Source organism: Staurois parvus, unplaced genomic scaffold, assembly GCF_062004578.1.
Source record: "Staurois parvus isolate SC_StPar_1 unplaced genomic scaffold, SC_StPar_1.0 ptg000619l, whole genome shotgun sequence".
Taxonomy (NCBI): Eukaryota; Metazoa; Chordata; class Amphibia; order Anura; family Ranidae; genus Staurois; species Staurois parvus.
This window is the reverse complement of record NW_028318415.1, coordinates 3,972,256-3,999,682: the sequence shown is the minus strand read 5'-3', so window position 1 is coordinate 3,999,682 and position 27,427 is coordinate 3,972,256. Positions and strand designations below refer to the sequence as shown.

Here is a 27,427-nt window from a genome sequence, read left to right as displayed (position 1 = left end):
TTCTCCTTTTCCTTTCCATAGTGTTAAGTGTTTTATTCCTTGAGGGACAACTTTAAGTGAAAGATGAGCTTTGACATCACATTTCCTCAATATTATTTTGTTCTCTGTATAATATCCCATTATCAATAAGGTTCTCCAAACTCCTATTAAATAGATATGCATATGATGAGTATTCAGGCATTCTTCCAAGAGCCGCTCTGCCAGCATAATGTACTTCTTGCTTAACCTGAAACTGCTTTTTATCTGTTAAAAAAAAGAAAAAGCCGCTACCAGGTATTATTGTATATGGTGGAGCCGCACTCGATGACGTCACGCCGCTGTTGCAGAAGGTCAGAACAGCGGCCATCTTGGTACTCCATTTACCCTCATTTTAGCTGTGCTCCATGTGGTTTGTCTTTTTACTTATTATTTAATAAAATGACTACACTATATACAATTTCTGGCTCTTCTGGTGAGCTATTCCTCATAGGAGAGGGTCCACCTGCAGTTTGCCCTTGGCTGAGCATCCTATACAGAGGCTTCATTGCTGTTACTTGTTGTCTAGATGAGATGTGCTTACATGCGGTTTACCAGTAGATGTCTGGTGAGTGTACATCTGACAGAGGTGGTGGATTCCCTATTGGATCACTTCACAGTGTTTCACCGTGATTGCCGTACTTATATTTACAGAGACACTTTTTAGTTCTTACTTCACTGATATATTAAATGGACTTTATTTATTCCCACCTTATATACTGCACTTTACTGTTCCACACTTATTAAATGATTTCTTGATATTTATTTGTTCCTTCATATGCTGCACTTGACTGTTGTTACGCTGATTATTTTTGTCGCTATATGTCAGATTGGGATTGCACTTTATTATTTCACTATAATATCATTCATTTAATGTAGCGCTGCACTTTTTATATTTTATCCATAAGGCGTTGTTACCTATACCTTTATGCTAGCTGCTTTAGTTTCAGCGCTCACCTACGCTCAAAATTTATATTAGGGATTATTGTATGCCTAAACCCAAAATAAAATTGTAAAGTATATATTCCTGACATGTGGTGGCTGCATTAGTTTTATTTTTACAGGCTTTTTTCTTTTTTTCCCCACATGGCGATCCTGTCACCAACATATTTCCTTTCCTAAGGTGACATCACCCACTTCATTGCACAAAGGAGCCATACTAGGTTCACTGCCACCCTAGGACAGGACTACAGGATACCTCCCCTGCTCCTCTTCACCATAAAAGAAAAGGAGGGATAGTGTTCTGTAGTCCAAAAGAGCCAGCTAAGAACAATATAATTAAAAGAGTGCAGCACAGGCAAAGAGCACAGGAAGTTTTCAGTTTCAAATAATCACAGCTCGCTGGCCATACATCTTTCACTCCTGTATAGGTACACGGAATGTGCAGCTAGCAGTAGTAAAATGTAGTAAGGACAAAAAATTCCAGCATTCTTCTTACTAGGTAAGATTATTGAGAATTGTTAACAGTCATATAAATACCAGAATATATCAGCTCACAAGATTTCTGACAAGATTAAAGTGGTAGTAAATCGATGTGCACAAATCCTCAGAAAACATAAGGCCACTATGCTAACATACCTCATTACTAGTTATCAGCACAGCATGATTCTTACTGTATTTTTCTGCTTGACTTCTTGCTCCTGTGTTCCAGCCAAGGCCGGTGCCATATTTGCGGTGTCCAATTCCACATAGTGGTACACTTCCTAATTTTCTCTTGTGTCTGCGAGGCAATCTCACGCACGCGCAGTGATTAGTAGTAGTAATGGGTCTGAAATCTTGCGGGATTGCTATGCAATGCCGTGGAGTGCTATGATGGAGGCACGGCACCCATATAAAGAGACTGATGGCACAATGAGCGTGCCATCAATTGGGGACAAAATACTCACGTGGCAACGACATCTTAACGACAAAAATTGGCTGAAATCTCTTAAATGGAGCGTGTTGGTATAGCATGAAGACACCTAGATGTAAGTGATTTCAGAATGCTCTACAAGGCACAGAATAGGTCAAGAGACTTTACTACCACTTTAATGGGGATATTTTTTAGATGCCCTACCAATCACAGAGGTAAACTATTGGTAGACGGACCTGTAAAAGTCAGCTTTTTCAGCTAAAAAAAAATTACTAAAAAACCCCAAACATATATTTTTAGCAGAGGCCCGAGATAATAAAATGGTGGGTTTTGCATTTTTTTTTAATCTCACAAGGTACATGAAAAAGTACACTTTCATGAATTTTAATGCACACGAACCAAAATATAATAACCAGGTTTTTGTAAAATATAAAAGATGATGTTACAGCAAGTAAATAGATACCGAACATGTAACGCTTTAAAATTTTGCACACTTGTGGAATGGAGCCAAACTATGGTATTTAAAGGTCTCCATAGGCGACGCTTTAAAAGCCTTTACAGGTTACCAGTGGAGAGTTACTCAGGAGGTCTAGTGCTAGAATTCTTGCTCCCCCTCTGACTTTCGCAGCAAAACCTCATGTGTGGTGCGATAGCGCTTACATATGCATGCGGGAACAACACGCGTGTTCACCTTTGCGTGCAAGCAAAGCAGGAGGGGGGGGTTAATTTTTTTTTTCCTTCTTTACACGGTTTCTTTACTTTTATCACTTTTATTGCTGTCACATAGAATGTAAACATCCCTTGTGACAGCAATAGGTAGTCACAGGTACTCTTTATGGAGATATTTGGGGTCTATTAGACCCCAGGTGTCTCCTCTGCCTTTAAAAACATCTGATCACACCAAGAACTGTGTGATCAGATGCTTTCTCAATATAGAAATGGCACTGTTTACATCCGGGGAAACTAGAAGTGACAAAGTACTAGTCACTTCCGGTTTCCTATACCATAGAGCTGATCCAGTTCTCGAAAAGCTCTATGGTAGGCTGGTGGAACTGCCGGCTTCAGTTCAAGGTTCTCCAGCCACCTGTAAAAGCAATCCAGCGGCCAACTAGCCGCTAGGATGGCTTTTACAAAAAAGCCAATTGCTTGAGGAACAAACAATACCGGAATGATGTATCAGATTCCAAAATGGCTGCCGGCCTAACCACGTGGCTACGGCAGAATGACGTCAGCGCGGCAGGCTCCTCCCTCAGGGAATCCGATACATGTCTGTATTTTGCCAGCACTAAACAATTGCTGTTACTAGTGCTGATACAGGTGCCCCGTAATACGTTTTTTTTTCCTGCCTGCATTATATTACTGCGGATATGATTGCCCTATGCCCTATGATTGCCTGAGGTTGACCTGCCATTACATTACCTTTGATTAGCACTGACTTTTATGCTGTATCATTGGCTGTCACTCACGCTATGGTTTACACTATACTGCAGTGGGTATCTGGCCTGCTTGGTCACTAGGCTGACAAATTAGACCACTGAGCAGTTTCAATCACGGTTATATATTTTTTTGAAATCTGACTTTTTTGTACTGTACTGCTTTTGGAGATAAGCTGAATACTTTTTTTTTTAAAATACTACACTATCAAAGCATTTTTGTTTGGTGGCCCTTTTTCATTTTGAGCCATCTAAAGGTGGATGTTGGTCGCTTGGATTTATCCGGGTGAGAGCACGTAGGAGGAGCCGTCCCATGCATGCTGAAAGGGTCCAAACTGTGAGGCCTGGATTATCTTCCCTGTATGCTGAGTGTGCTATTGGAGCCCCTACCCCTGCCAGTGCCCTGATGACTACAATTACCAGTCTGGGAAAATTAATACAAATGCGCACTTAATTTGCGCTTCCGGTGAGTGCAAGCACATTTATTCCCTATCACGGAAGTCACAAGCACTATAATCTGTTGAATCACTTCTATGGACTAATTACTGAATATTAACATCATTATTGTTTTTATTACTCACCTATTTGTGTGTTAACCATCCATTTGCTGAATCTCTCCTCAGCATTTGGCAACACTTCTTACCACAGTATTTAGCACCTACAGGTGCATTTGCTTATCACTTTGTCACTTTATTGATTTAATATACTTTCTAGCGCTGCATTTTTATATTACATGCTGTTTTGAGGATCAAAGGGTTTATCCTTATGCAAGCCTCTGATGTGCACAGAGCGCTCACTTTTTATCCATTTTCCAGATACTTTTACTATATACAGTATAATATAATACTAATATAATATATTCAAATTTTTTCACATTCAACTGCTTAACAGCATATACATTACAAACATAATTTAGGCAGGAATTTCCTTTTAACTTAAACTGGTTGTTAAAGTGGAGCTCCAGTCTCCGGTGAAAAAAATAAAAATCAGCAGCTAGAAAAACTGTAGCTGCTGACTTTAGAAAAAAGCCACTCTTGTCGCACAATCCAGCGGTGTGCTCACCACAGCCGGGTTCACTGGCCTCCTGTGTCCCCGGCATCTTAGGTGCACTCGGCTGTGACAACTTGTGAATGGTCCTGCAGTCTCTCCCTGTCATGTGTCCAAGAAGACTATAGGGGACATCCACTTCCAATCACCTAGGCGATCGTAACAGAAGTGGGAGCAGGTACCTGTCAAAAAAATTGGGGAACAAGCTTTGCATAGTCAGTTTACTACCAGGAAAGATGGAACTGGCAGGATCAACCAGGTAATACAGAAACACAGCAGGAAGAGAAAAAAAAATATTGATATTAAAATGTGTATAGGAACCTCTTGCAAAGACGGAAAGAGATAATACTTATTAGTAGTTTTATATCCAGCTTAAGACAGTAATTTAAAGCAACAATATCCTTACTCCTCAAAATAATCCACACACACAGACTACTTATTAGCCCTGTAATCTATTTTTCTTAAACTTGTTTTGGGGTTTTTCTGTCTCCTTTTAATGTCCTTGGTGAACTCCCAAACCTCACCACCACCCCCCACACTTCCTTTAGTTTCGAATGAGCATTGAATGTTAATGTACATATACAGTATGTTGCTTTATGCACACTACAAATCCCATAATGCTTTGTCCATCTCAGAAGTAGATAGGCGAGGGTGGCTACATTTTTACATACAGTGGGACCCCAGAGAACAAATGTAGCCATCCTGTAACAGAAAGTTGGATCACAGCAGCAAAAAAAAGGAACTTGAAGTTTTGGAGAAGGCAGAGAGCAAGAAGAGACTTTTCCGAGTTACGAATATATACTTGAATAGAAGTTTTTGTTTTTTTTTTACTCTAGAGTTTAGTGTCACTTTAAGAAGAAGTTTAATGCATTCACTCAATAAAAGAGGAAGTAAATCCCTGAAATAAGTACCTAAATGCACACGTATTTTCTAGTGGAAATATACTGTAAACTAATAATATATACATATATAAAAAAATAATATAGTGTATATATATATATATATATATATATATATATATATATATATATATACACACACATACACACACACACACACACACACACACATATATATAAAATATACACACACACACCTCTTAGGAATTAAACTACCTGTATACCACAAAGTTCACCAGCTTAAAAACAAAAATCTGAATCCAAAATTGGATATATAAAAATGAAAATAACACTTACCTCTTCTATCTCTATCCTCTTTGCTAATTCGTCCAATGAAAGGAAACTTTCCCCCAAGACAGACTCTCCTGGGCTTGGTGACATTTCTTCCTCAGAAAAGGTCTCTTCCTGGAACTCCAAGTGAGACAGGAAACTCTCACTGTCTTTCAGGTCCCCGTTTAAGAGACTTGCGATGAATTCAACTGCTGCTTGATGTTGAGCCCTGCTTGCACTGTCCCTGGAGCATATCTGATCAGCACCGCTCTCAGAAGATTGTCCTAGTTCACCTGTTTTGCTGTCCGCATTAATAATCCATTTTTTAACAGTTATTCCATCCTCAGTGGCAGTTCCTTCTGTGCTAGGACTACAGCACTCTACAGAACTGCTGCCTCCAGTAATATCATCCCGCGTTGAAGAAACACAATCTGAGCGAACTGTGGCTGCTGAAATTAATTTATCTACCATTGGGCTCTCAGCTTGTTCTTCTACTCCCTCCTTGGAGAATGTTTCTATTTCTGACACATTGCTGCTGTTCGCTGTTGCTTCTGGTTGCAGGAGGTTGTTATTCTTCCCAGCATCCCCAGAAGAGAAGCTGCTGTCAGGATTAGCCCTGCCTTCTGTCCCTGTAGGTTGGGTGTGAATCTCCAAGGTTGCTCCAGAGATGGACAGATGCTTCTCCTCTGTGTGGCTCTGACTGTGGAAATCTTGGCCATCAGCTCTTCTAGTTATCAGGCTTGCAGTGCTGACATCGGGCGGTAAGTTCATAACTGCCACGCCAGGCTTCCTGTCTGTTGCTGTCTTGCTGCCAGGCTCACTTTCTCTGTCTAAACATTAACAGGAAAAGGGTTTAAGTTGCTTTAAAAAAAAAAAAAAAAAACACACAATACAGACTGTGCTGATAAAAAGGACAGTGCTATAAACTGTGACTTGATAACAACCCAGGCCTCATTGTTTAGGACACAATGTATCCCAGGCTAGCCATGACTAGACTACAGCTAAATTTAGAAATCACCACATTAATATTTAATGACTTGGCTCTTTCTCCTCCCATCCTGGCACATGTCGCGTGTCCTCATGCAGATGTGAGGTAAGGTGCAATTAGCAGTGACACACAAGACAAACTGCATCCTAAGAGAAGCAGCAGTGTGCTGTGCTGTCCAGTAGCTGTGTGACAACTATGCTTAGGCACTGAAACAGTGCTATCCTGCTTTCATCAAAGCCGTTTCCTCATTACACGCACAACCCATTGGAAATCAATACTGCCGAATGATGCAGAGAGGGCCCAGAGCAAAGGTCACATTAAATGGAAAATATACAATAAATCTGGTTTAGTGCCTGCTTAGTATAGAGCTCTGAATGCCTAACACATATGACACTATTACTGTTCGCACATTTTCATCATCTCATTCTGATATTTTGTATTCTTTTAAACCAGAAGATCAAACAGACCAGCAAACCTTTTCGGCATATGCTCACGGTCCATTTTAATTACTGTCTGCCGGATACTTTGCCATTCAATATGCTGTGTTTAACAAAGCTATAAAAGTGGGGCAGCACAGTGGCTAAATGGTTAGCACTTCTGCCTAGCAGTACTAGGGTTGTATGGTTGGTTCGAATCCCAGCCACGGCACCACCTGCCTGGAGTTTGCATGTTCTCCCTGTGCCTGCGTGGGTTTCCTCCGGGTACTCCAGTTTCCTCCCACACTCCAAAGACATGCTGGTAGTTTAATTGGCTCCTGTCTAAATTGGCCCTGGTATGTGTATGTATGAATGTGAGTTAGGGATCTTAGATTGTACGCCCCTTGAGGGTTAGGGACTGATGTGGATGTACAATATATATATGTGTGTAAAGCACTGCGTAAATGGACGGCGCTATATAAGTACCTGAAATAAATAAATAAGTAGGCTTTACTATACAGATTGAGTTGAAAATATGAAAGCAGATTCTAAATTCTGGACAAAAGATGCTATGGAGTGCTTAGTGGGTTTAGTATAAGGCTCCATGCACAGGGGGGCGTTTTAATAATGCTGGTAACGTTAGCGGTGTAAAGTCACGTTAAAAACTTGAGTTTTTTGGCATTTTTGTATTAGCGGTTAGCCACGTTTTTAGCTTTTTCTGTGTGGTCAAAAAAGTCCAAAAACACTGGTTTGCCGCGATTTACCAAGTTCTTCAGTGTTAGAGCATTTTACAGCTAAAAAACTCCTCTAGAAACCCACTAGTTCTGTTTTTTTTTCCCAGCCAAAAAAACGTTTATTACAGCCTATGTGTGCATGGACACATAGGATAACATGCTGGGGAGTTCACTGGCTGTAGAAAAAGCTGTCAAAAGCCAAAAAAACAGCAGCTGTAAAAATGTCCAGTGTGCATGAGGACTGAGAGTCTGTCAATTTATCTGTTCCACTGCATCTATCTAGAGTTTTAATATGTTAATTTAGAATTAGAAACGCTTAACAAACAGGTAGCATGAAGTCATTACAAAAAAAATAAAAAAAATAAAAAAAGGATAAGCTAGCAAGAACATACAATCTATCAGCATATGAATAACAGAAAGGAGGTTTATTAGCATTTATGCAGTGGAAAACATCCATGTGTGCAAGTAAGGCTGTCGAACTTGTCATTTCATAAATGTCACAAAAAAAACAAACACATTTCAGGAATAAAGAGAACTCAATATAAAAAAGTTCCCATGAACAGAAACTTTATATCAACAGGCTTTCCAGTCATGAACACGGGCCTGTTCCCTCTCATCTTCTAACCATAAGAATGACCCACTTTATTTTATTCTTTTCCAGATTATTTAAAGTAAAATGAAAAGCAAAACACTCTCTCTATTTTGGAAGGAATAAGGAAGGATTATCACCCCGGTCAGAGTATTTTTTGCTATCTGTGTCCTATTGGGGAGATTTCCCTTTATTTCCTGTCCCAAAGGTGAACAGGAAGTGAGGGAATCCCTGGTTGTCACCAAAACTAATGTCCTATTTGGATTTCCCCTCTATTCCTGTTCTGGTGATAACTCTGAATTTGGGATTTTCTTTCACTTTTGGTGATAAGGGTCACCAGGACAAATGGAAATGATGAATCTTCGTAACGGGGGCACAAGCAACAATAAAAACCTGACAGATGTTCTAATAACTCTCCAACTCCTTCTAAAACTAAAAGTTTTGCCTTTAGTTATACTGCAAAATCTTTAGTACTCAAGGCACTAAACACCTCTTTGGTTAATGCCCGTTTGGTAGAGATGGCAACAAAGCTACTATCAAATAAACTTTGTGTGCGGCTCCAAGCAATTGTCCTATTATGCCCCGGTGACTCGCATTGAGGATAGGTACTGGTATTGTAAAAGCCCGTCCCGGCTCCGTATATACACATAAAGGGGGAAGGATGGAACGCCAAACCACCAAGAGAACAGCCCATGTGTGGGGGAAAGTAAAAGCGGCCTCAGCCCAACTCCTTCCAGAGCACCCCCCCCAACATCTTTCATCCCACCCACAGGGCTTAGTCATAGGGGTCTGCCATCTTAGTTTTTATTCTACCAAAAGCTATAATTACGACAGATTAATCAAACAGGTTAAGTGGAAAATGTCAGCAACTCCCTGTTTTAGATGAACACAGTAGAAGGGAATACTAATCACGCTGTATTGGCACTTGTAACCAATCAATATATCTTTATTCTGTTCTATGTTAACAGTGCACACATTGAGGGGAATGTACTAAAATTGGAGCAGACAAAATCTGGAGCAGCTGTGCATAGTAACCAATCAGCTTCTATCTGTAGCTTGTTCAGTTAAGCTTCAAAAACGAAAAACAGAAGATGATTGGCTGCCATGCACAGCGGCTTCAAATTCCACCTTCTCCAGTCTTAAAGTGTTACTAAACCCACAACAATTAAATCAGTTTTACTTGTAGGAAAGCATGCTTGTTATACTCACTGTGGAACTTAAGGGGTTAATCCTCTGCATTGTGTAAAAAGGCTGCTTGACACTGTCTTCTCTCATCCTCCCCTTCTACAGTCCCCACTTAATCTCCTGATAGAACACACCCTCGGGAACACGCTTCACTTGCTCAGTTAGGAGTGTACTACTAGAGAGTTTTTTTTCTTTTTCTTGGGAGAGCGCATGTGATCAGCACAGGGCCAATCAGCACTGTTGAGACAGAGGGTCAGGGGTTATGCAATCTCATATGGCAGTGAGAGGAGAAGGAAAACTCCCCCTAAAAGCTTTAACCAGTGATCAGCTGGACACTGATAGAAGTCATAAGACTGTTCTAACTGCTGATGAGAAAAAGTATTTAGCAGTTTATTTTTACTAAAATAATTGCATTTGCATGTTCTGTGTACTGGGGGAGACCAGATATAGTGAATGCTGCCCTCATGTTTTGCATTGTATTGTTGTTCTGTCACATGTTCTGTCTCCCTTTGTAATGTACAGCGCTGAGCGAACTATTGGCGCTTTATAAATACTGTATAATAATAATAAAATAATAATGCAGGGTCTTGGGTTTAGTAGCACTTTAAGCTGGACATACACTCAACCACTTTATTAGGTACACCTTGCTAGTACCGAGTTGAAACTCCTTTTGCCTTCAGAACTGCCTTAATACTTTGTGTTATAGATTTGAAAAGGTGATGGAAACATTCCTTAGAGATTCTGATCCATGTTGACATGTGTTACTGTTGCCTATCATCTCGAACTAGTCTGCCCATTCTCCAAGGCATTTTCATCCACACAACTGCTGCCCACTGGATATTTTCTAGATATATGCATTGAGTTGCTGCCATTGGCTGTGATTGGCGGATTAGCAATTTGTGTTACCAAGTGATTGAACAGGTGTACCTAATAAAGTGGCCGGTGAGTGTAAATGGCGGCTCAGCAGGGATGGAAAGAAAAATCTGCATAATCTATGGGGTGCTTTAGAAAATTCCCTTCATCGTTTAGCCCCTACTTTACTACTTTATATACTCGTTCTAAACCTATAACTAGTTTATTTAGAAATAAGCTAGAAAGCATAGAAGCACAATGTAGCAGCCTGTTTCTTTGCTCATGGACAATAAAGTTTCCACAAATGCGTTAGATGCCCACAATCCAATACCTACAATTACAACAGAACTGGATGTCAATTGGCTATCTATCAAGCTGTTGGAACCCTCTGCAAAGCATCAATGACTACTGACCCAAATGGAAATTTCCCGATATAACAATGGCTCCAGCAGTACACCCCCCTCATAAAACATTCCATAGGTACTACAGTGCAGTCTTTTTTTTTTTTATATATAAAACATGGATCTTCCAAAAATGTGTATGCTCTGTTGATTATGTTAATACAGAAGGGGAAACAGACAGAAGCCCTTAGCACGAACCAAATTCCCTGCTGGAAACAGCAGTGATCAGCTAAGGTAATTAAAAGAAAAAAGTAGAACAAAACAACTGATCTCTAGCAGGCATAATAACTGATGATTGATCAATGAGCAGTCACCTTACATCTATGGGTAACTTTCCCTTTAGTTGTCATTGCAAACCACATTTTTCAGTAGTATTCACTATTGCCCTGCCTGTATCTTTCAGCAGCTCAAAAAAATGTATGGTCTATTATATTTACTTGTCTGTGTCATTTCATTATGTTCAGTCTGTGCCACAAGTATATGACTATACACAGGAGTAAACAAGGCATTTGCCTAGGGTGGCATTTTTCAGGGGAGCAGCACTCCCCCAGGAAGAAGGGATATATGCGGCATGGATTCAAGGTGGGATTTGAAAGAGGCTGCACGCTGCTTGATGGTATACGCAGAGCCAGACTCTCGTTCCCGGGGATGTCCAGATCTGTAAAGGTAAGTGTCTCTCTCTGTTGCCAGGAAGGGGTGGGTGGGTGTTAGTGGAAGGCTCTCTCAGTTGGGGGGGGGCAGGGGGTCTGGTGTTGGTCGGTGTCAGGCTCTCTCTGCTGGGGGGGTGTCTGATTTTTATGTTGCCTAAGGCAGCAAAAAACAAATACACCACTGACTATACAGCTTCAGGTGACCTAGTGCTTGGTGAAGTTGGATGTTTTTCAACCAGTGCTAGTGTTCTATGGCAGCAAGAAGTCAAAAGAAAATCTGCCTATCACGCAATTCCTTAGAATGGATATTTCACATTTAGATTGTAACCGTGCCTACCGCTGACACGTGATGGCGATGGCCAGGTTATCATCCAATAATAAAGACAAAGGCAATAAACAAGAAAAACCATACTGACGTCTTGCTTCCATTCCAACCCACAACTAAAAAGACAATTTTTTAAAATGACTAAGCGTCTCTTCTGCTATTAAATGAAATGCCCGTGCACTTTTCTACATTAGTTATTTAAGACTATTACAGGAGCACTTTAAGCATTCCCTGAAAACTTGATATCATAATAACCCACATCTGTTTTAGGAAGTCAAAAAAATTGTGGTTAAGAAACTGCTGACAAATCACAAAACGGAAGAACAATGGCTGGATGCTCGAGCATAGATAAAAGTGATGTAAAGGTTCAATTTAAAGCAGACCTGCATGAATTTTTTTTTCTCCCATGCAGTGTCCACACTGCATGGGTTAACTGTTAGTTTTGTCTAGGGAGGCACCAAAAGTATACTTACTGGATCCTTCGATCCTCCAGAAAACAGAGTTCCCCCACATCAAATGGTGGACTGTTCCTGCCGTCCTCATGGCCAGAGCCTGTCTATAGGAGTGATGATGTCCGGCACAGTCCATTCACAAGACCGCTAATGTGCGAAGGAGCAGGAGTGGCAGGTAGAGGCGGATTAGGCAAGTATATCTCCACTTTCCTCACCCCTAGACGAGGCACGGCCCCACTGCAGCAGTGCTGCTTCTCTCTCTCTCTCCCTGGAATTCTTCTTTTAAAAAATAAATAAATATGTTATAATTACCTGATCTGTGCAATAGTTTTGCACAGAGCAGCCCCAAGCCTCCTTCTCTGGGGTCCCCCCCACCGATGCTTTTGGCTCCTTCTCCCTTCTGAGTGCCCCTCCGAGCATGCTACTTGCTATGGGAGCTCTCATGATGGCCTCCATGCTGCATGCCACACATAGCCTGACTCGAACCCACCCAGTTTCATCCTCACAAGACTTGATTGCCAACAGCAGGAGTCAATGACTCCCGTTGCTGCCTCTGAGGGAGGGAGAGAGAGAAGCAGCACTGCTGCTCTCAGGTACAACGCTGGGTCGAGGCTCAGGTAAGTATTTAAGGGGGGCTGCGGGGGAGCCGATTATGGAAGGTTTTTTCCTTATTGCAGAGAATGCATTGAGGTTATTCTTTAAAAAAGGTGGGTTTTTTTTAGTTAAAAAACAAGAGCTTACTTCAGGTACTGCAAAGGCCACATTAACACAAAAATCAATGAAAGTATTTTCAAAAATCTAAATAAAAGCTTGAGTCACATTTTTTTGATTGGTTCTGGATTGAATAGGGAAAGAGAATATCTGTCACTTTTAATGCTGCCTTCAGAAGAGGAAGTGAGGAGTAATCTCTTCAACCAGGCACCTTTAGTAGTAGTGTGAGATTTGTCATTCCCTGCAACTGTAAGAGCTGAATGCACATTTTTGTCTGGAGGAATTGTAAAGCCCCACTCCAGGCTAAAAACTTAAATCAAACCTGGAGTGGGGCTTTAGAAAGATGTTTTACTTACCTTATCCCTTGCTCTCACAGGCTTCTCCTCTGTGTTCAACTGGTCCCCGAAAGTGGCTTCATTTCAGTCTGTCACTTGCACCATGACACCATCATGTACAATACAGGACCATCAGACTTGCATTGTAAATGAGGACACTGAGGGCCCATCAGAAGGAACAGGAGAGCACTGAATGCCAGGGAAACTAGGGATAAGGTAGGTCAATGTTCCCCTAGTCAAAAATGGACATTTAATGCATTCAGCCCCATTGCACGTGTAGTTTTAAATTTCCTCGGACTTCAGCTTTAAATAGTCTTTCATTGTGTTCAGTTGTTTGTGTCCATATGTTTTAAATCCAACATCCCCATTATGGCAAGGCAGTAAAATAATTACAAGGGACTTTAGTGTCCAACGTGGCATGACAAGTCGCACAAATATGAATGGAGCCTTAGCACCCAGGGTACACTGGATGCGAATTATCATGGGATTTGAATGCCATGCTACTTGCAAATCGCATGCACCCTATTGTCCTCAATTACAGTGGTCATATTGGTGCTGTTCCGACTTGGTCAGAATTGCACCAATTTCTAAAGTAGTACATGCAATACTTTTGGAGCGGTTTGCATAAGAGATCTGTGTCAGATGTCTTGCAAATCACACCTGAAATCGGAATGTCAAAAGTTGAATTTGGGGTGACCGGGGTGTAAGGTACAAAAAAAATTTACAATGTTTTATCCTGCACACAAAGAAAGAAACGTCTGTAAACTCAAAACATGTTTTTCTATTTTTGAATACAGTGGTGTGGGGTTAGAATCTGACAGATCTGTATTGCTTTCTTTGTCCGCACTAGAGGGATTTGCTCTATTTCTATTAGGACCTATGTCACCAGTACTGAAAGTGATCAGAAATTTAACATTTTAAATTGACATCAGAGCAACAGTAAAGGGAAAGTCTTCCAATGGGGACACTTGTCCTCTTAGTTGTCACTGGAACATTTCCCTCATCTTGTTCTTAGGTTGACAGAGTGTGAAATATCCTCAACTGTACACAAATAGCAAAAAATCCAAAGAGCTTTTAAAGTTTCCCAACTTCAAAAATGAAAAGAAAATATGTTTTGGCCTAGATATTCTGAACTATAAGTGCCGATTCACATATGTGCAGTGCAGCTTGACAGCTCTGGTTTCAGTGCAAATTGAATAGAAGTCGTTCAGAGGTTCAGGTCCGGTGCAAGTCAGGATTTGAAGAGAGAAAACCATCCTGAAATCATGTTCAAAAACTCATGACGTGTGCCATTCAGAAGCAGTTCCCATATAAGTCAATGAGCCTGTAATCCACACCTTAACTGGACCACACTGCTCGGAACCCGAACAGTACTCTTTCAAACCACATTGCCCAGAAACTGGACAGAACTCTTTTCCAATCCACACTGAATCCACACTGCCAGTGAACCAGATGTATGTGAACAGACACCATAGGAAGCAATGTTATTTCACATGTCATGAAGATTGGATGCGGTTCAAACCGTATCCAACCCGCATATATGTGAAACGGCACTGAAGGTTTTCATTGCAAGCATTATACGAGGTGTGTCCAAAATAAAATGAAGTTCATACGCTCGAGAAAGGCTTTGTGAAGTGAAAAGCTGCCCAAGGTCACTTGGGGTGGGGTGCCAGATATACCTTAGAACACTGATCAGTGCATTCAAGTCAGAGTCAAGACATTCTTTTTTGTGACACCCTGTTCAAGTGCCCCATATTAAGAAAAATGCCAGTGAGTTTGGAACAGCGGTACTCGGAAAAAAATTGTGTAAAACTGGGTAAAAGTGCATCAGAAACTTTGCAAAGTTTATGGAGAAGATGCGCAAGTATACTGATGGCAGAAGGCCTTAAAAGGACAAGGTGGCGATGAAGACGAACGACGATCAGGACGCCCTCTTCATCAAAAACCAAACAGAATGTGGATTCAGTGAGACTTGTTCTCACCCATGACCACTGGCTCACTATCAAAATGATTGCAGAGGAAACGGGAGTTATCAAATCAATTGTTCATGAAATCGTGACTCAGGATTCAAACATGAGAAAAGTGTGTGCAATACTTGCTCCAAAGAACTTGTCATCTGACCAGAAGGAATACCGTCAACTCATTTGCCAAGATCTGGTCGCCCCGAAAGAGCCTGATTTTTTGAATCGAGTGATCATGAGAGATGAATCCTGGGTGTTGGGAGTACGATCCCGAGACGAAAAAATAAAAGTTCAAAATGGCATACACCCACATCACCTTGCCCCAAGAAAGATTGAATGAGCAAATCAAAAGTCAAATCAATGGTCATTTTTTTTTTATTTTTAATTTACGTGGAATTGTCCATAAGCAATTTTAACCCACTGGTCAAACTGTGAATCAAATATTTTATCTTGAAGTTCTTGGTCGCTAGAGACAGTTTTTACGTGTGTGTCCTGAAACCGACTCAACTTAGATCCTTCATCATGACAATGCACAGAGTCACAGTGCTTTGGCTGTCAGAGTTTTTGGCTGAAAAACACATCACGGTGCTTCCCTATTCACCCTAAAGCCCCGACTTGGCACCTTGTGACTTTTTCATATTCCCAAAGATGAAGAAGGGTTTGAAAGGACACCATTTTGGTAGTGTGGATAACGTCCAAAAAGAGCCACTATGCAGGCTCTGAGCGCCATCCCACTTGAAGACTTCCAGGGATGCTATGAAGAATGGATAAATCGCTATGAGTGTTGTGTATACTCACAAAGTGCATACTTTGAGGGAGACAATGTTCAGTTGTAAAATTTTTCATTCTCATTACTTTCTGGATACACCTCATATTGCAAGCAAAACTTCCTGCAAAAGCTTTCAGATCTTTGACTGCATAAAACTTTCTTCTGTTACTTCTCTTGGCTAGTGGGAGCTGACGAAGGTGATGCCTGCATTGTAGGGAAGTAACCAAATCCTTCACTCACAGGAAGTCCTTACCATACGTGTTTTGCATCTAAGGAATATGTAAACCCAATATTTAATTTCTAATATGTGCCTGCTGTACCATGTACTTGTATGAAAAAGTATCCTGTCTTTTTTGCATTGCTTCATTAGTGAGAAATCTCTGATGTTCCTGCCACACTAAGCAGGAGAACACAACGTGGTCAGTTCTCTAGCTGTGCTGGGAAATCAGCTTGCTTTCCTCCAATGATCAGACTTATCCTGACACACTGCCCCCTTGCCTTTTACTAGGAAGATCAGTGTCCTGCGGTTTCTCCTCCCCCCATCTCTTATGCAGCTGAGAACAAAGGGTATGTGATCATTTCTAAAAAAAAGAGAGAAAAATGTATTTGGAATGGTTTTTTATATCTATACACAAATGTTTTGCCTTTCATTTCTATTTTAAACTGAACAGATTGTTTTACGATCACTTTAACCCTTTTATACACAATCCAGGGGCTGCAGTCATCGGGATTGTGTATAAAACTAACAAACAGACTCCTGCCTGTCACGCAGCTCCGCTGCCACCAACTGCTTCCACAGCCAAAGATGATGGTCTCTCACACACACACACACACACACACGCGCACACACACACGCGCACACACACACGCGCACACACACACGCGCACACACACACACACACACGCACGCGCTCCCACCATGTAACTGGGCTCTGCTTGCCCATTTGCGGGCCCATAGAAAGCCATGGCGTGTGTCGGCAGATGGTGGGGAGAGAGGAAAGTGGACAAGCGTCCGCTCCCCTCCCCTTTTTTGTGTGACCTGGAGGGCAACGCCCATGACGTCCCTTCCAAGTCACAGCTGTCACTTTCCTGGCTAGAAAAGCCGCGGAAAGATGTATTGCAATGTGGTTTAATGGTTTCATTAGTAGAATAAAGCTATTGGTGCACTGACTCCTATTATATAGCTTACTTTTTGATTTATAGGTGCTCCAAAAAATATATCACTTTCCCTTTATTCCCCAGTGTTTGATACCAGAGATGGTCAAAGCAGGAACTGATGGTGTCAATGCTCCCCCCTACCTCCCCCCCCACTTCTAACTCCTTTATCATTTTAGAAGCTAGTGTGGGCACTGGGTCCATCTCATATGAGGTGTCACATGATGTAGTAAACAGAGAAATTTAATATAAGGAAAAATTACAATGCATTAAATATGGAATTGTAAATTTCCCAAGATTTTAAAAATGTAGGTTAAAATGTAACTTTACTTTTGTGGGAAAAACTAGCAAATAACAAAAACATATATATTGCGTATACAATTACGACTCAAGTCATACTGTAACTAAAAGCTATTAAAAATTTCCTTTCATTTTCCAATCTGCAGCTCTGTAATTTTCTGTAAAATGTAAATTACAATATGGCATTCTGTGACGAAATGGTGTACACTGAAAATGTAAATTCTTGCTTGTGTGATTGGCTTACTGGTTTTCCAAGAAGTCTGCACTAAGATACAACCCTGCAACAAAAAATTTCATTTTTTGTAAGATACTCCCAAGGGGAAATCATGTCTAAAGGGATGCAGGCTCTGCCACTATCTTCATTACAACCCAGCATTTGCAGTAGCGGATTGATAATGACAGAACCACTCCCCTACAGATTCACTCTGCATGTGGACACAGACAAGCAAACCACTATTTCTTCAGAATAAAAAAAAAGGTACGAATCTGCAATGTTTGTTTCAATCCTCGCAATGTATATAAGCCGCCCACAGGGGAATGCTTTTTTTCTCAACAAAAGTGGGCATACTCTTTACAATCTTTTTTTAAACTAAACATTCCTTAAAAATTGACTTCATGATATAATGGCCTAAAGGTCATCCCAATAGATGTATAAAACTAGTCTTTGCACCCGGGACCTACTAAATTAATCAATTCGGGAAGGGGGTTTGCCCTTTTCCCCTACAAGCCTTACCAATGCTATTCGGTGAAGGAGGAGGAGCAGCTGCATGCTGCTGAGTGTTGAAGAACTCGGAGAAGACTATACTTTATATTGCTTAGAGGTGACTAGGCAATGAGGAACACAGAGGCTTAGTATATGACCTAAACCTGCTCTGTCAGTTTTCTTTGCCTTATGGGATATTGGGATATGCTCAGAGTAGCAATTTGTGCACAAAACTCTGGATTTGGAGAAAAGTCAAGAAACGCTTACGGCATGCATTGTCCACATTTGGATCTCCAGGGAATTTAGAAACCAGTTCAAACAAATAAATGTTATATGGACACCTTCACACATTGTATAATAAAAAAAAGCCTCAAGGATAACGTACAGAGACTATGTGCAAGGCATGTAAAGAACTTCTAGCAAACTAACAGAAATCGCATTAACCATATATAGAAATATAATCTGGCACGAGCAGAAGACAAAAATGTGAAGGGTAAAGCACTTGCATATTTACGCTGTCAAAGTGTCCAGTACAAACTATTTTAAGTGTATACTTTGTATATAGAAGTTTTACTAGACAATCATATAAGGAATGCTTGACTACTTCTGGAATAACATGAAACTTGGCAGCTATGACAGACTTCACTGTTTCCTGTGTAATATATCCTCAAACTGAAAACATGGCGACTATCATGTAATGAGATAACAACCTGGCAATGGCCACAACACGGCTATGATTAGAAGTGAGTTCCCTCTTCACGATACAAAGTAGCTGTCATAACAGAAAGGCTTTCGCTATTGTTTAAAAAAAAAAAAAAAGTCAGTCAATGTGGTAGAGCAGTGGTTCTCAACCTTCCTAATGCCGTCACCCTTTAATACAGTTCCTCATGTTGTGGTGACCCCCAACCATAAAATTATTTACCCAGTAATTATAATTCATGAAGTGTCGTTTTACCTCCAATACTGCTGCTTTCAAACACAGTAGTTGCTTTCTACACAGTAGCTGCTTTCAACACAGTAGCTTCTCATTACATATCGGAAATGTGTGTTTTCCCAATGGTCTTAGGTGACCCCTGTGAAAGGGTCATTCGACCCCCAAAGGGTTCACGACCCACAGGTTGAGAACCATTGTGGTAGAGCCTGCCGTAAGTGAACACATTCTCTTAAATGAAAACATCAAGAGATGTGATTTTGGCCTCTTCTGCACTTATTTACATGTTCCAAGATCCCATTTTTTCAGCCATTTTGCAACCCACAGTGACACTAAGGATATCCATTTGCAATACAATTAATGGCCCATGGCAGCCATTTCCCAACCAAATATTATAGCATAATTATCACAGAATGGAAATTGGTCTAATTTACATCCTACACACTGTATTTGAAAATCTCAAAAAACTTAAAAAAACAAAAAAAAAAACAAAAAAAAAAGTATTTTACGGCTTCCCAGAAATAATTCAACAGCATCACTAGGCAATAGATGCACATTATAAACCGAATGACTAATGTACCGTATAGGTCTGCATATATAAAAAAAAGTAACACTCCTCGTTATCAAGCTATAGTGAGGTCGTTGCAGTTTTCCAAATAGCAGGTCAGTGAAAGCAATCTAAACCATACAGTTCAATAAAATTATGCAAGCTGCATTTTTTTTCACAACACAAATGCATGTAAATGCAACGCAGTGCACATAAAAGCCTAAAGAAGAAAGAAAAATGTCCTAAAAAGTACAGTCAGGTCCATAAATATTGGGACATTGACACAATTCTAACATTTTTGGCTCTATACACCACCACAATGGATTTGAAATGAAACGAACAAGATGTGCTTTAACTGCACACTGTCAGCTTTAATTTGAGGGTATTACATCCAAATCAGGTGAACGGTGCAGGAATTACAACAGTTTTCATATGTGCCTCCCACTTGTTAAGGGACCAAAAGTAATGGGACAGAATAATAATCATAAATCAAACTTTCACTTTTTAATACTTGGTTGCAAATCCTTTGCAGTCAATGACAGCCTGAAGTCTGGAACGCATAGACATCACCAGACGCTGGGTTTCATCCCTGGTGATGCTCTGCCAGGCCTCTACTGCAACTGTCTTCAGTTCCTGCTTGTTCTTGGGGCATTTTCCCTTCAGTTTTGTCTTCAGCAAGTGAAATGCATGCTCAATCGGATTCAGGTCAGGTGATTGACTTGGCCATTGCATAACATTCCACTTCTTTCCCTTAAAAAACTCTTTGGTTGCTTTTGCAGTATGCTTTGGGTCATTGTCCATCTGCACTGTGAAGCGGCGTCCAATGAGTTGTGAAGCATTTGGCTGAATATGAGCAGATAATATTCCCGAAACACTTCAGAATTCATCCTGCTGCTTCTGTCAACAGTCACATCATCAATAAATACAAGAGAAGCAGTTCCATTGGCAGCCATACATGCCCACGCCACGACACTACCACCACCATGCTTCACTGATGAGGTGGTATGCTTAGGATCATGAGCAGTTCCTTCTCCATACTCTTCTCTTCCCATCACTCTGGTACAAGTTGATCTTGGTCTCATCTGTCCATAGGATGTTGTTCCAGAACTGTGAAGGCTTTTTTAGATGTCGTTTGGCAAACTCTAATCTGGCCTTCCTGTTTTTGAGGCTCACCAATGGTTTCCATCTTGTGGTGAACCCTCTGTATTCACTCTGGTGAAGTCTTCTCTTGATTGTTGACTTTGACACACATACACCTACCTCCTGGAGAGTGTTCTTGATCTGGCCAACTGTTGTGAAGAGTGTTTTCTTCACCAGGGAAAGAATTCTTCGGTCATCCACCACAGTTGTTTTCCGTGGTCTTCCGGGTCTTTTGGTGTTGCTGAGCTCACCGGTGCATTCCTTCTTTTTAAGAATGTTCCAAACAGTTGTTTTGGCCACGCCTAATGTTTTTGCTATCTCTCTGATGGGTTTGTTTTGTTTTTTCAGCCTAATGATGGCTTGCTTCACTGATAGTGACAGCTCTTTGGATCTCATCTTGAGAGTTGACAACAACAGATTCCAAATGCAAATAGCACACTTGAAATGAACTCTAGACCTTTTATCTGCTCATTGTAATTGGGATAATGAGGGAATAACACACCCCTGGCCATGGAACAGCCGAGAAGCCAATTGTCCCATTACTTTTGGTCCCTTAACAAGTGGGAGGCACATATGCAAACTGTTGTAATTCCTACACCGTTCACTTGATTTGGATGTAAATACCCTCAAATTAAAGCTGACAGTCTGCAGTTAAAGCACATCTTGATTGTTTCATTTCAAATCCATTGTGGTGGTGTATAGAGCCAAAAATGTTAGAATTGTGTCGATGTCCCAATATTTATGGACTTGACTGTATATGCAAGCAGCCAAGCCTCTGGAAATGCTTAGGAAAAAATGTACTGCAAACACATGTAAATGCACATAAAAACATATGTTGAATGCATGTCAAAGTGCATGCAAAAAATACATGGTTTCTGGTGTGAATGAACACTCAAATGCTACAAAAATGCACTTAAAAAAAGGGACCTTCCACATGAGGCAGGCTCTGCTAGGTGTCCACTTGCTCAGTTGGGGGGACTTGTCCTCTGATGCCTGCTGTGCAAGCGGATGGCTGGTCGTGTCTGCTCTATCTATGCAGAGTGGACACAGACAGATCCTGCTCTTCTCTGTGGGCGATCATATGTAAACGGACTGCCTGTCCATATACACACAACTGCCATCCCATCTGCTCAACGGTTTTGAGATTGGATTGGATGTAGGCAGGTGTAAACGAATACTTGTCCGTTTACACCCACCACCCTATAGAGGAAAATGGAGGGTCCAATCAGGTCTGCCTGAAAAACTGGACAGGTGGACCTGATCAGTCTGCTCATATGAAAGGGGCCAAAATGATATGATTTTTGCGAGATCACTAGACTTTACTCATACAACTGCAGCATAAAAACATTCATCCGTTTTTTTTAATATGAAAATTTCTCCTGGCCTTGTGCTTTTACACAAAATGTAGAAAATATGTAGTGAAAGCAAAAAGAAGAAATTTTCATAAGCAGCTAGCACAAAAGGACAACCAACTTCATCCACAAAAACATATACAAAAAAGAGAGAGGAGTGCAGCGCTAAAGTGAATATCATAAATGACGCTAAATTTACATAAAAACTAGTGACATGCGTGATCATATCATGAGTGTATATATAAATAACAAAAAAAGTCCAAAAAAAAAAATATATATGTATAGCGTCCAAAAGTGTTGAATAATGGAGTGACATCATGTGATAAGTGAATCCGTGAAATTTCTTCCTTCTAATGCACTCACCAGAAACAAAGGATAAATTAGTAAAATGATTTGCTGTTTGAATGCTCATTTATCCTTTGTTTCTGGTGAGTGCATTAGGAGGAAGAATTGTCACAAATTCACTTATCACATGATATCACTCCATTAGTCAACACTTTTGGACACTATATATTATTTGTGATTTTTTTAGACTTTTTTTGTTATTTATATATGCACTCATAATATGATCAGGTATGTCACCAGTTTTTATGTTCTAATCATTTTGTGTTATTTATGGTATTCACATTAGTGCTGCACTCTCTCTCCTTTTTTGTATATGTTTTGTAATAGCTTCATGCTTTACACTATATAGCCTATATATGGGGCAGCACCAAGGCTTACTGGTTATCTGCATGGAGTTGGGAAACTCCTCCGGTGCTTGTGTGGGTTTCCTCCATGTACTCCGGTTTTCTCCCACACTCCAAAGACATGCTAATAGGTTGTCTAAATTGACCCCAGTATGTGCATGTGATATAGGGGCATCAGACTGTAAGCTCTCCTTGAGTGTTCTAGGTTAACCTAGAACACTCAAGGAGAGCTTACAGTACACGTGACACTTCTGAACGATGGAAACTGACTGCTGGAAAACGTAGGTTAAAAAAACGTCTGTTTAGCCGCGTTTGCATACCGCATTATGCGTGTTTATGTTTAGAAGTGTTTTATAAAGATAACCTCAGGAGACCTTTCACAATGCCCAGAATGCACTGAAAAACAGTAAAGAATTAACTATTTCAGACATTTTGAGAGAAATAGAGAAAGCAGAAGCAGAGAGAGCAGTATTTGTTGAGATTAGCTGTATTTTTTTTTTGTGGTGTTTGGATGTGTTCCAGCTCATTTCTGTGCAGAAATTATTGTAGCAGTGTCTTAACATATTTTCTTTTGTGCGAAACCTCAAAGTATGGTGTACCAGGTCCATTTGAGTACTGGAAAAACGCTTTACATACATTTTTCATAATGAAAAAGGCTCTGGACAGCATCTGAAAATGGAAGAGTTAAAAAAAAATTCCAAACGCAAAATCTTATAAACGCGGTTAGCCGCGTTTACAAGCGTTTGAAACTCTGATAAAATCTACTCCTGAACGCAAGTTTGGTGCGTTCAAAAAAAAAAACACGACTGTAAACAACTGCCTGTAAATGACATAGTGTACATGAACACATAGGAAACCATTAGGAAGAGTTCAGCGGCTGCTGAAAAAAAAACACAGAAAAGCTCCTAAACGTGAGTTTATCAGCTGCCGTGTACATGGAGCCCAAGAGGTATGAAAACAGTTACAGACCACAAATACAGAAATATATTTTTTTTTTCTCTCCCATTTAAATGTCATAACCTCAATTTACAGAACACTAGAAATGACAGACAGTCGGGCAAATGGATAGATATAGTCTTCAATCTCTGCTGAAGATAAGCGGGTCAGTGCTTCACTGCCAGAGTTATTACTGTCATGACATTAACAAACCTCAATGGTACTACAATGCTAACATTAGTGAATACCATCTCTAATTCAGCACACATTTTCAAACAAGCCAAAGGGGAATGCTAGTAATCCATCCCAGTAGCTTGTCTCTTGAATTACTTGTTGCTCCTTACTTGGCAGAAAAAGGAATCTCTTGTACTCATACACAGCAAACTTGGAGCATGAAACCTGCATGATTAATGTTGATCTTTTTAGGATTAGGAAGAAAACACCAGCTGCTGTTTCTGGGTTTGTATGCAGTGTAGTCATGGCGTTAGCAAGCAAAGACAGTTGCTCGGCAAAAGTAATGCTAACAAACAAGTAACATGGAGCAAAAAGGGAAAAAACTCAACACTTAATATATAATACACAAATTATAGACTGCAAGCTCTCAAGAGCTGGGTGCAAACTGTTGGCGCTATATTAATCCTGTGTGTTTACTTACAAATCGTAAACGGAAAATGTTGTAAGGCAATGTGCAACGTGGTGTAGTTTAGCATTTCAAAAAAGGAGCATGCAATTCTTTTTTTTTTTTAACCCCTCCAAAGAGGAGACAGGACTTCCGAGATGGAAGGAAAAATGTCACCAGCACACGAGGATCACCAATATGGGTCCAAAGGTTTTAATGAATGATCACATGGTTACAGCAAGGCAACGTTTCGGAGTCTCGCAGGACCCTGATGTCACATGCCTGATAAAGGGGTCCTGCGAGACTCCCGAAACGTTGCCTTGCTGTAACTATGTGATTGTTCATTAAAACCTTTGGACCCATATTGGTGATCCTCGGTGTGCTGGTGACATTTTTCCTTTGGTTTGGTTCCAGCCGACGGTCGCTGCGGCTGCCACTTATACACACAGCCATTTTTAACGCAGGAACGTGTGCGTTTGGATTGTACACTTTCATTCAGGACTTCCGAGATGACACAATCATGTAATGTGGCTACAATGTTGCAGTCTGATAACTAGAGGGGAGGTGACTAAGAAAAAGCTTTCTTCTGCCTGCAGCAGACTGATGGCATCATGTGAGACTAGAACAGTCCCTTGGCTGGAGCGTATATGCTTTTTTTAAGCACACCTTTGCCCTTCTACATGAAAAATCACAGGTGTAAAGTTCTGCATGCCCCTCTCAAACTAGTATGGAAAGCAAAGGTGGGCCGAACCCTCTCCCCTCAATCATTATGTCCGACAGGATAAGAGCACCAGACTGAAAAACAAAAATATATCTTAAAAAAAAAAAAGAAAAAGAAAAAAGAAAAAAAGGATACAACAGCCCTAGAAAAAATTCTGTTCAATGCCATTTCACAAGCGTAAAATGGTGCTTGTATTTTATTATTGAGGATTGGAGTGAAGGTTTACGGTAATGATAAAGGGTGCAGCTTTTTCAAAAAATCAGATGCTCTACATCAACCTTTCTTAAACAGGGTTCTGTGGATCCCTAGGGTTCCTGGAGAGGTTATTAGTGGTTTCTTAAGCAATGAGCAATTTCTACCTCTCAAATGAGTAACCACTGACGTCTTTTTTTAGCCATCTGTAAGAGGAGATTCTAATGACCACAAGTGTAAGGAACATTATTCCCAGTGACCATCGCACTAATGTACTGAGAGCTTTAGCTATATTAATGATTAGTAGGAGTTCCCTGAAACCTGAAAGTTATTTCAAGGGTTCCTCTATGTTAATAAGGTTGTGAAAGGCTGCTCTATATTGTGACATTCTTTGAATTTATTCATGCAGACTTGTGAAGTTTATTAAAAGGTCCACTTAAACGTTTTGCAGTACTCTACAGCATGATGCCAAAAAGATGCATCAGTCACACATGGTGGATACGATTAATGTTAGTAGTATAACATTAATAATATAGCATGGTTGTTGCACAATAAAATAAAAAATACTTGAATTATGGACATTTAAAGTTTAACTAAACCCACAACAGTAAAATCAGTCTGTACATGCAGTAAAGCATGCTTTTTATACTAACTGTGGAACTAAAGGGGTTAATCCTCTGCATTGTGTAAAAAGGCTGTTTGATCCTGTTTTCTCTGATCCTCCCCTTCTTTTGCGGTCTCCAATCTGTCTGCCATAGTTAGAGCAGCAGTGGAAAGTCTGCACATGCTCTGTTTGGTGTGTATTGCTAGAGAGGCTGCATGTGATTAGCACAAGGCCAGACATCGCTGTCCAGACAGAGGTTCACGGGATATGCAGCCTCATAAGACAGAGTAGAATGAAAACTCCTCCTACAAGATTAACCAGTGTTTGGCAGGACACTGACAGACGTGACAAAACTGCTATACAGTATACTGCTGATGAGAAAAGGTACTTAGTGGTTTATTTTTACTAAAATAACTGCATTTCCATGTTCTGTGTAATGTGGAAAACTGGCTATAGTGAATGCACGGTCATGGGTTTAGTAACACCAAGACAATTGGGGGGGATGTACTGCAACTGAAACATGCAAATCTGGTGCAGCTCTGCACAGAAACCAGTGTCCAGGTTTTATTGTCAACGCTTAATTGAACAAGCTGAAGTTAGAGGCTGATTGGCAACTATGCACAGCTGCACCAGATTCTGAGTGCACCAATTTTAGTAAATCTCCCCACTGTGTGTCTATTTAAGGTCTGCACAGTCCTGGTTCCTAACAGAGGATGATACTGTATGGATTTCAAGGTGCTGTGCACGTTACCAGTCACTTGTACTATTTGCTAATGGCAGACTACTAAATACAAGACTTTAGGACAACATTACCTTGGCTATTTCTGCAAATAACTCTCTCCATCGTGAACGCTCCTTTCCCATGGCTAAACCAAAAACACCAATCTGGGGAGAGTACAATTTCAGCCTGATGGCCCTCATTAGAAGAGGGCTGTGCCGTGATCAGCCTGTGAAGCACTCCAACTGGAACCCACTGTCAACTTGACAGCTGAAATCTCTGTAAAAGGAGATAACTTTTTTACCTTGTAAAAACAAAGGCAGCCCATAGAATATTGGTTGACAGTTGAACTACAAAAAACTGACTCGATTCCCCCATTCACACACTTGATATGGATGGGGGAATCCTCCCCACTGAGCTATTGTATTCTGACAAAAGGGAGACTCCCTCTCAGGCAGAATATACTATACTGCGTTCCAGGCTATAGCGGGGGGGGGGAGAAAAAAAAATCAGGGTGGTTGCACAAACGTTGATTTGTAGATAAAAAGTAGTAGTGTAAAACCTATTTGCCCATACATGGATTGAAATTCAGCTGGTCCCCGCTGAAGCGGCTGAATTTCGATCCATGTATGGCTGGATTTAGCTTTATGTTGAACTTGATGCAAGTACCTAATCCCAAGAACTACATCTATCAACAGACTTTCCCCACTCAAACACGTGAGCAGGCTCTTAGAAGTCAAAGTAACAGCACTGTTTTAAAGAAAAAAAAAAAATCTGTATCAAGTGCAAAATATACACATTTACAACTCAAATATAAAAAAAATTATATATATATATATATATATATATATATATATATATATATCTATATCTATCTATATCTAGACAGCAGCACTTACAAGTATCTGAATACAAGAGAACCACAAATATAAAGTA

At 40.5% G+C, this 27,427-nt stretch overlaps 1 protein-coding gene and 1 long non-coding RNA gene across 2 annotated transcripts in view; one reads left to right on the top strand and one right to left on the bottom strand.

The window, feature by feature from the left end:
• Positions 1–27,427, bottom strand: part of CNST (consortin, connexin sorting protein) — a 160,961-nt gene that overhangs the window by 37,756 nt on the left and 95,778 nt on the right. Inside the window, exon 9 of the mRNA XM_089693288.1 lies at positions 5,544–6,342. Coding sequence (XP_089549414.1) covers positions 5,544–6,342 — 799 coding nt within the window. The remainder of the gene's footprint in view (positions 1–5,543; positions 6,343–27,427) is intronic.
• Positions 5,649–27,427, top strand: part of LOC149449435 (uncharacterized) — a 42,617-nt gene continuing 20,838 nt past the window's right edge. The window contains exon 1 of the long non-coding RNA XR_016315405.1: positions 5,649–6,277. This is a non-coding gene — a long non-coding RNA (uncharacterized LOC149449435). The remainder of the gene's footprint in view (positions 6,278–27,427) is intronic.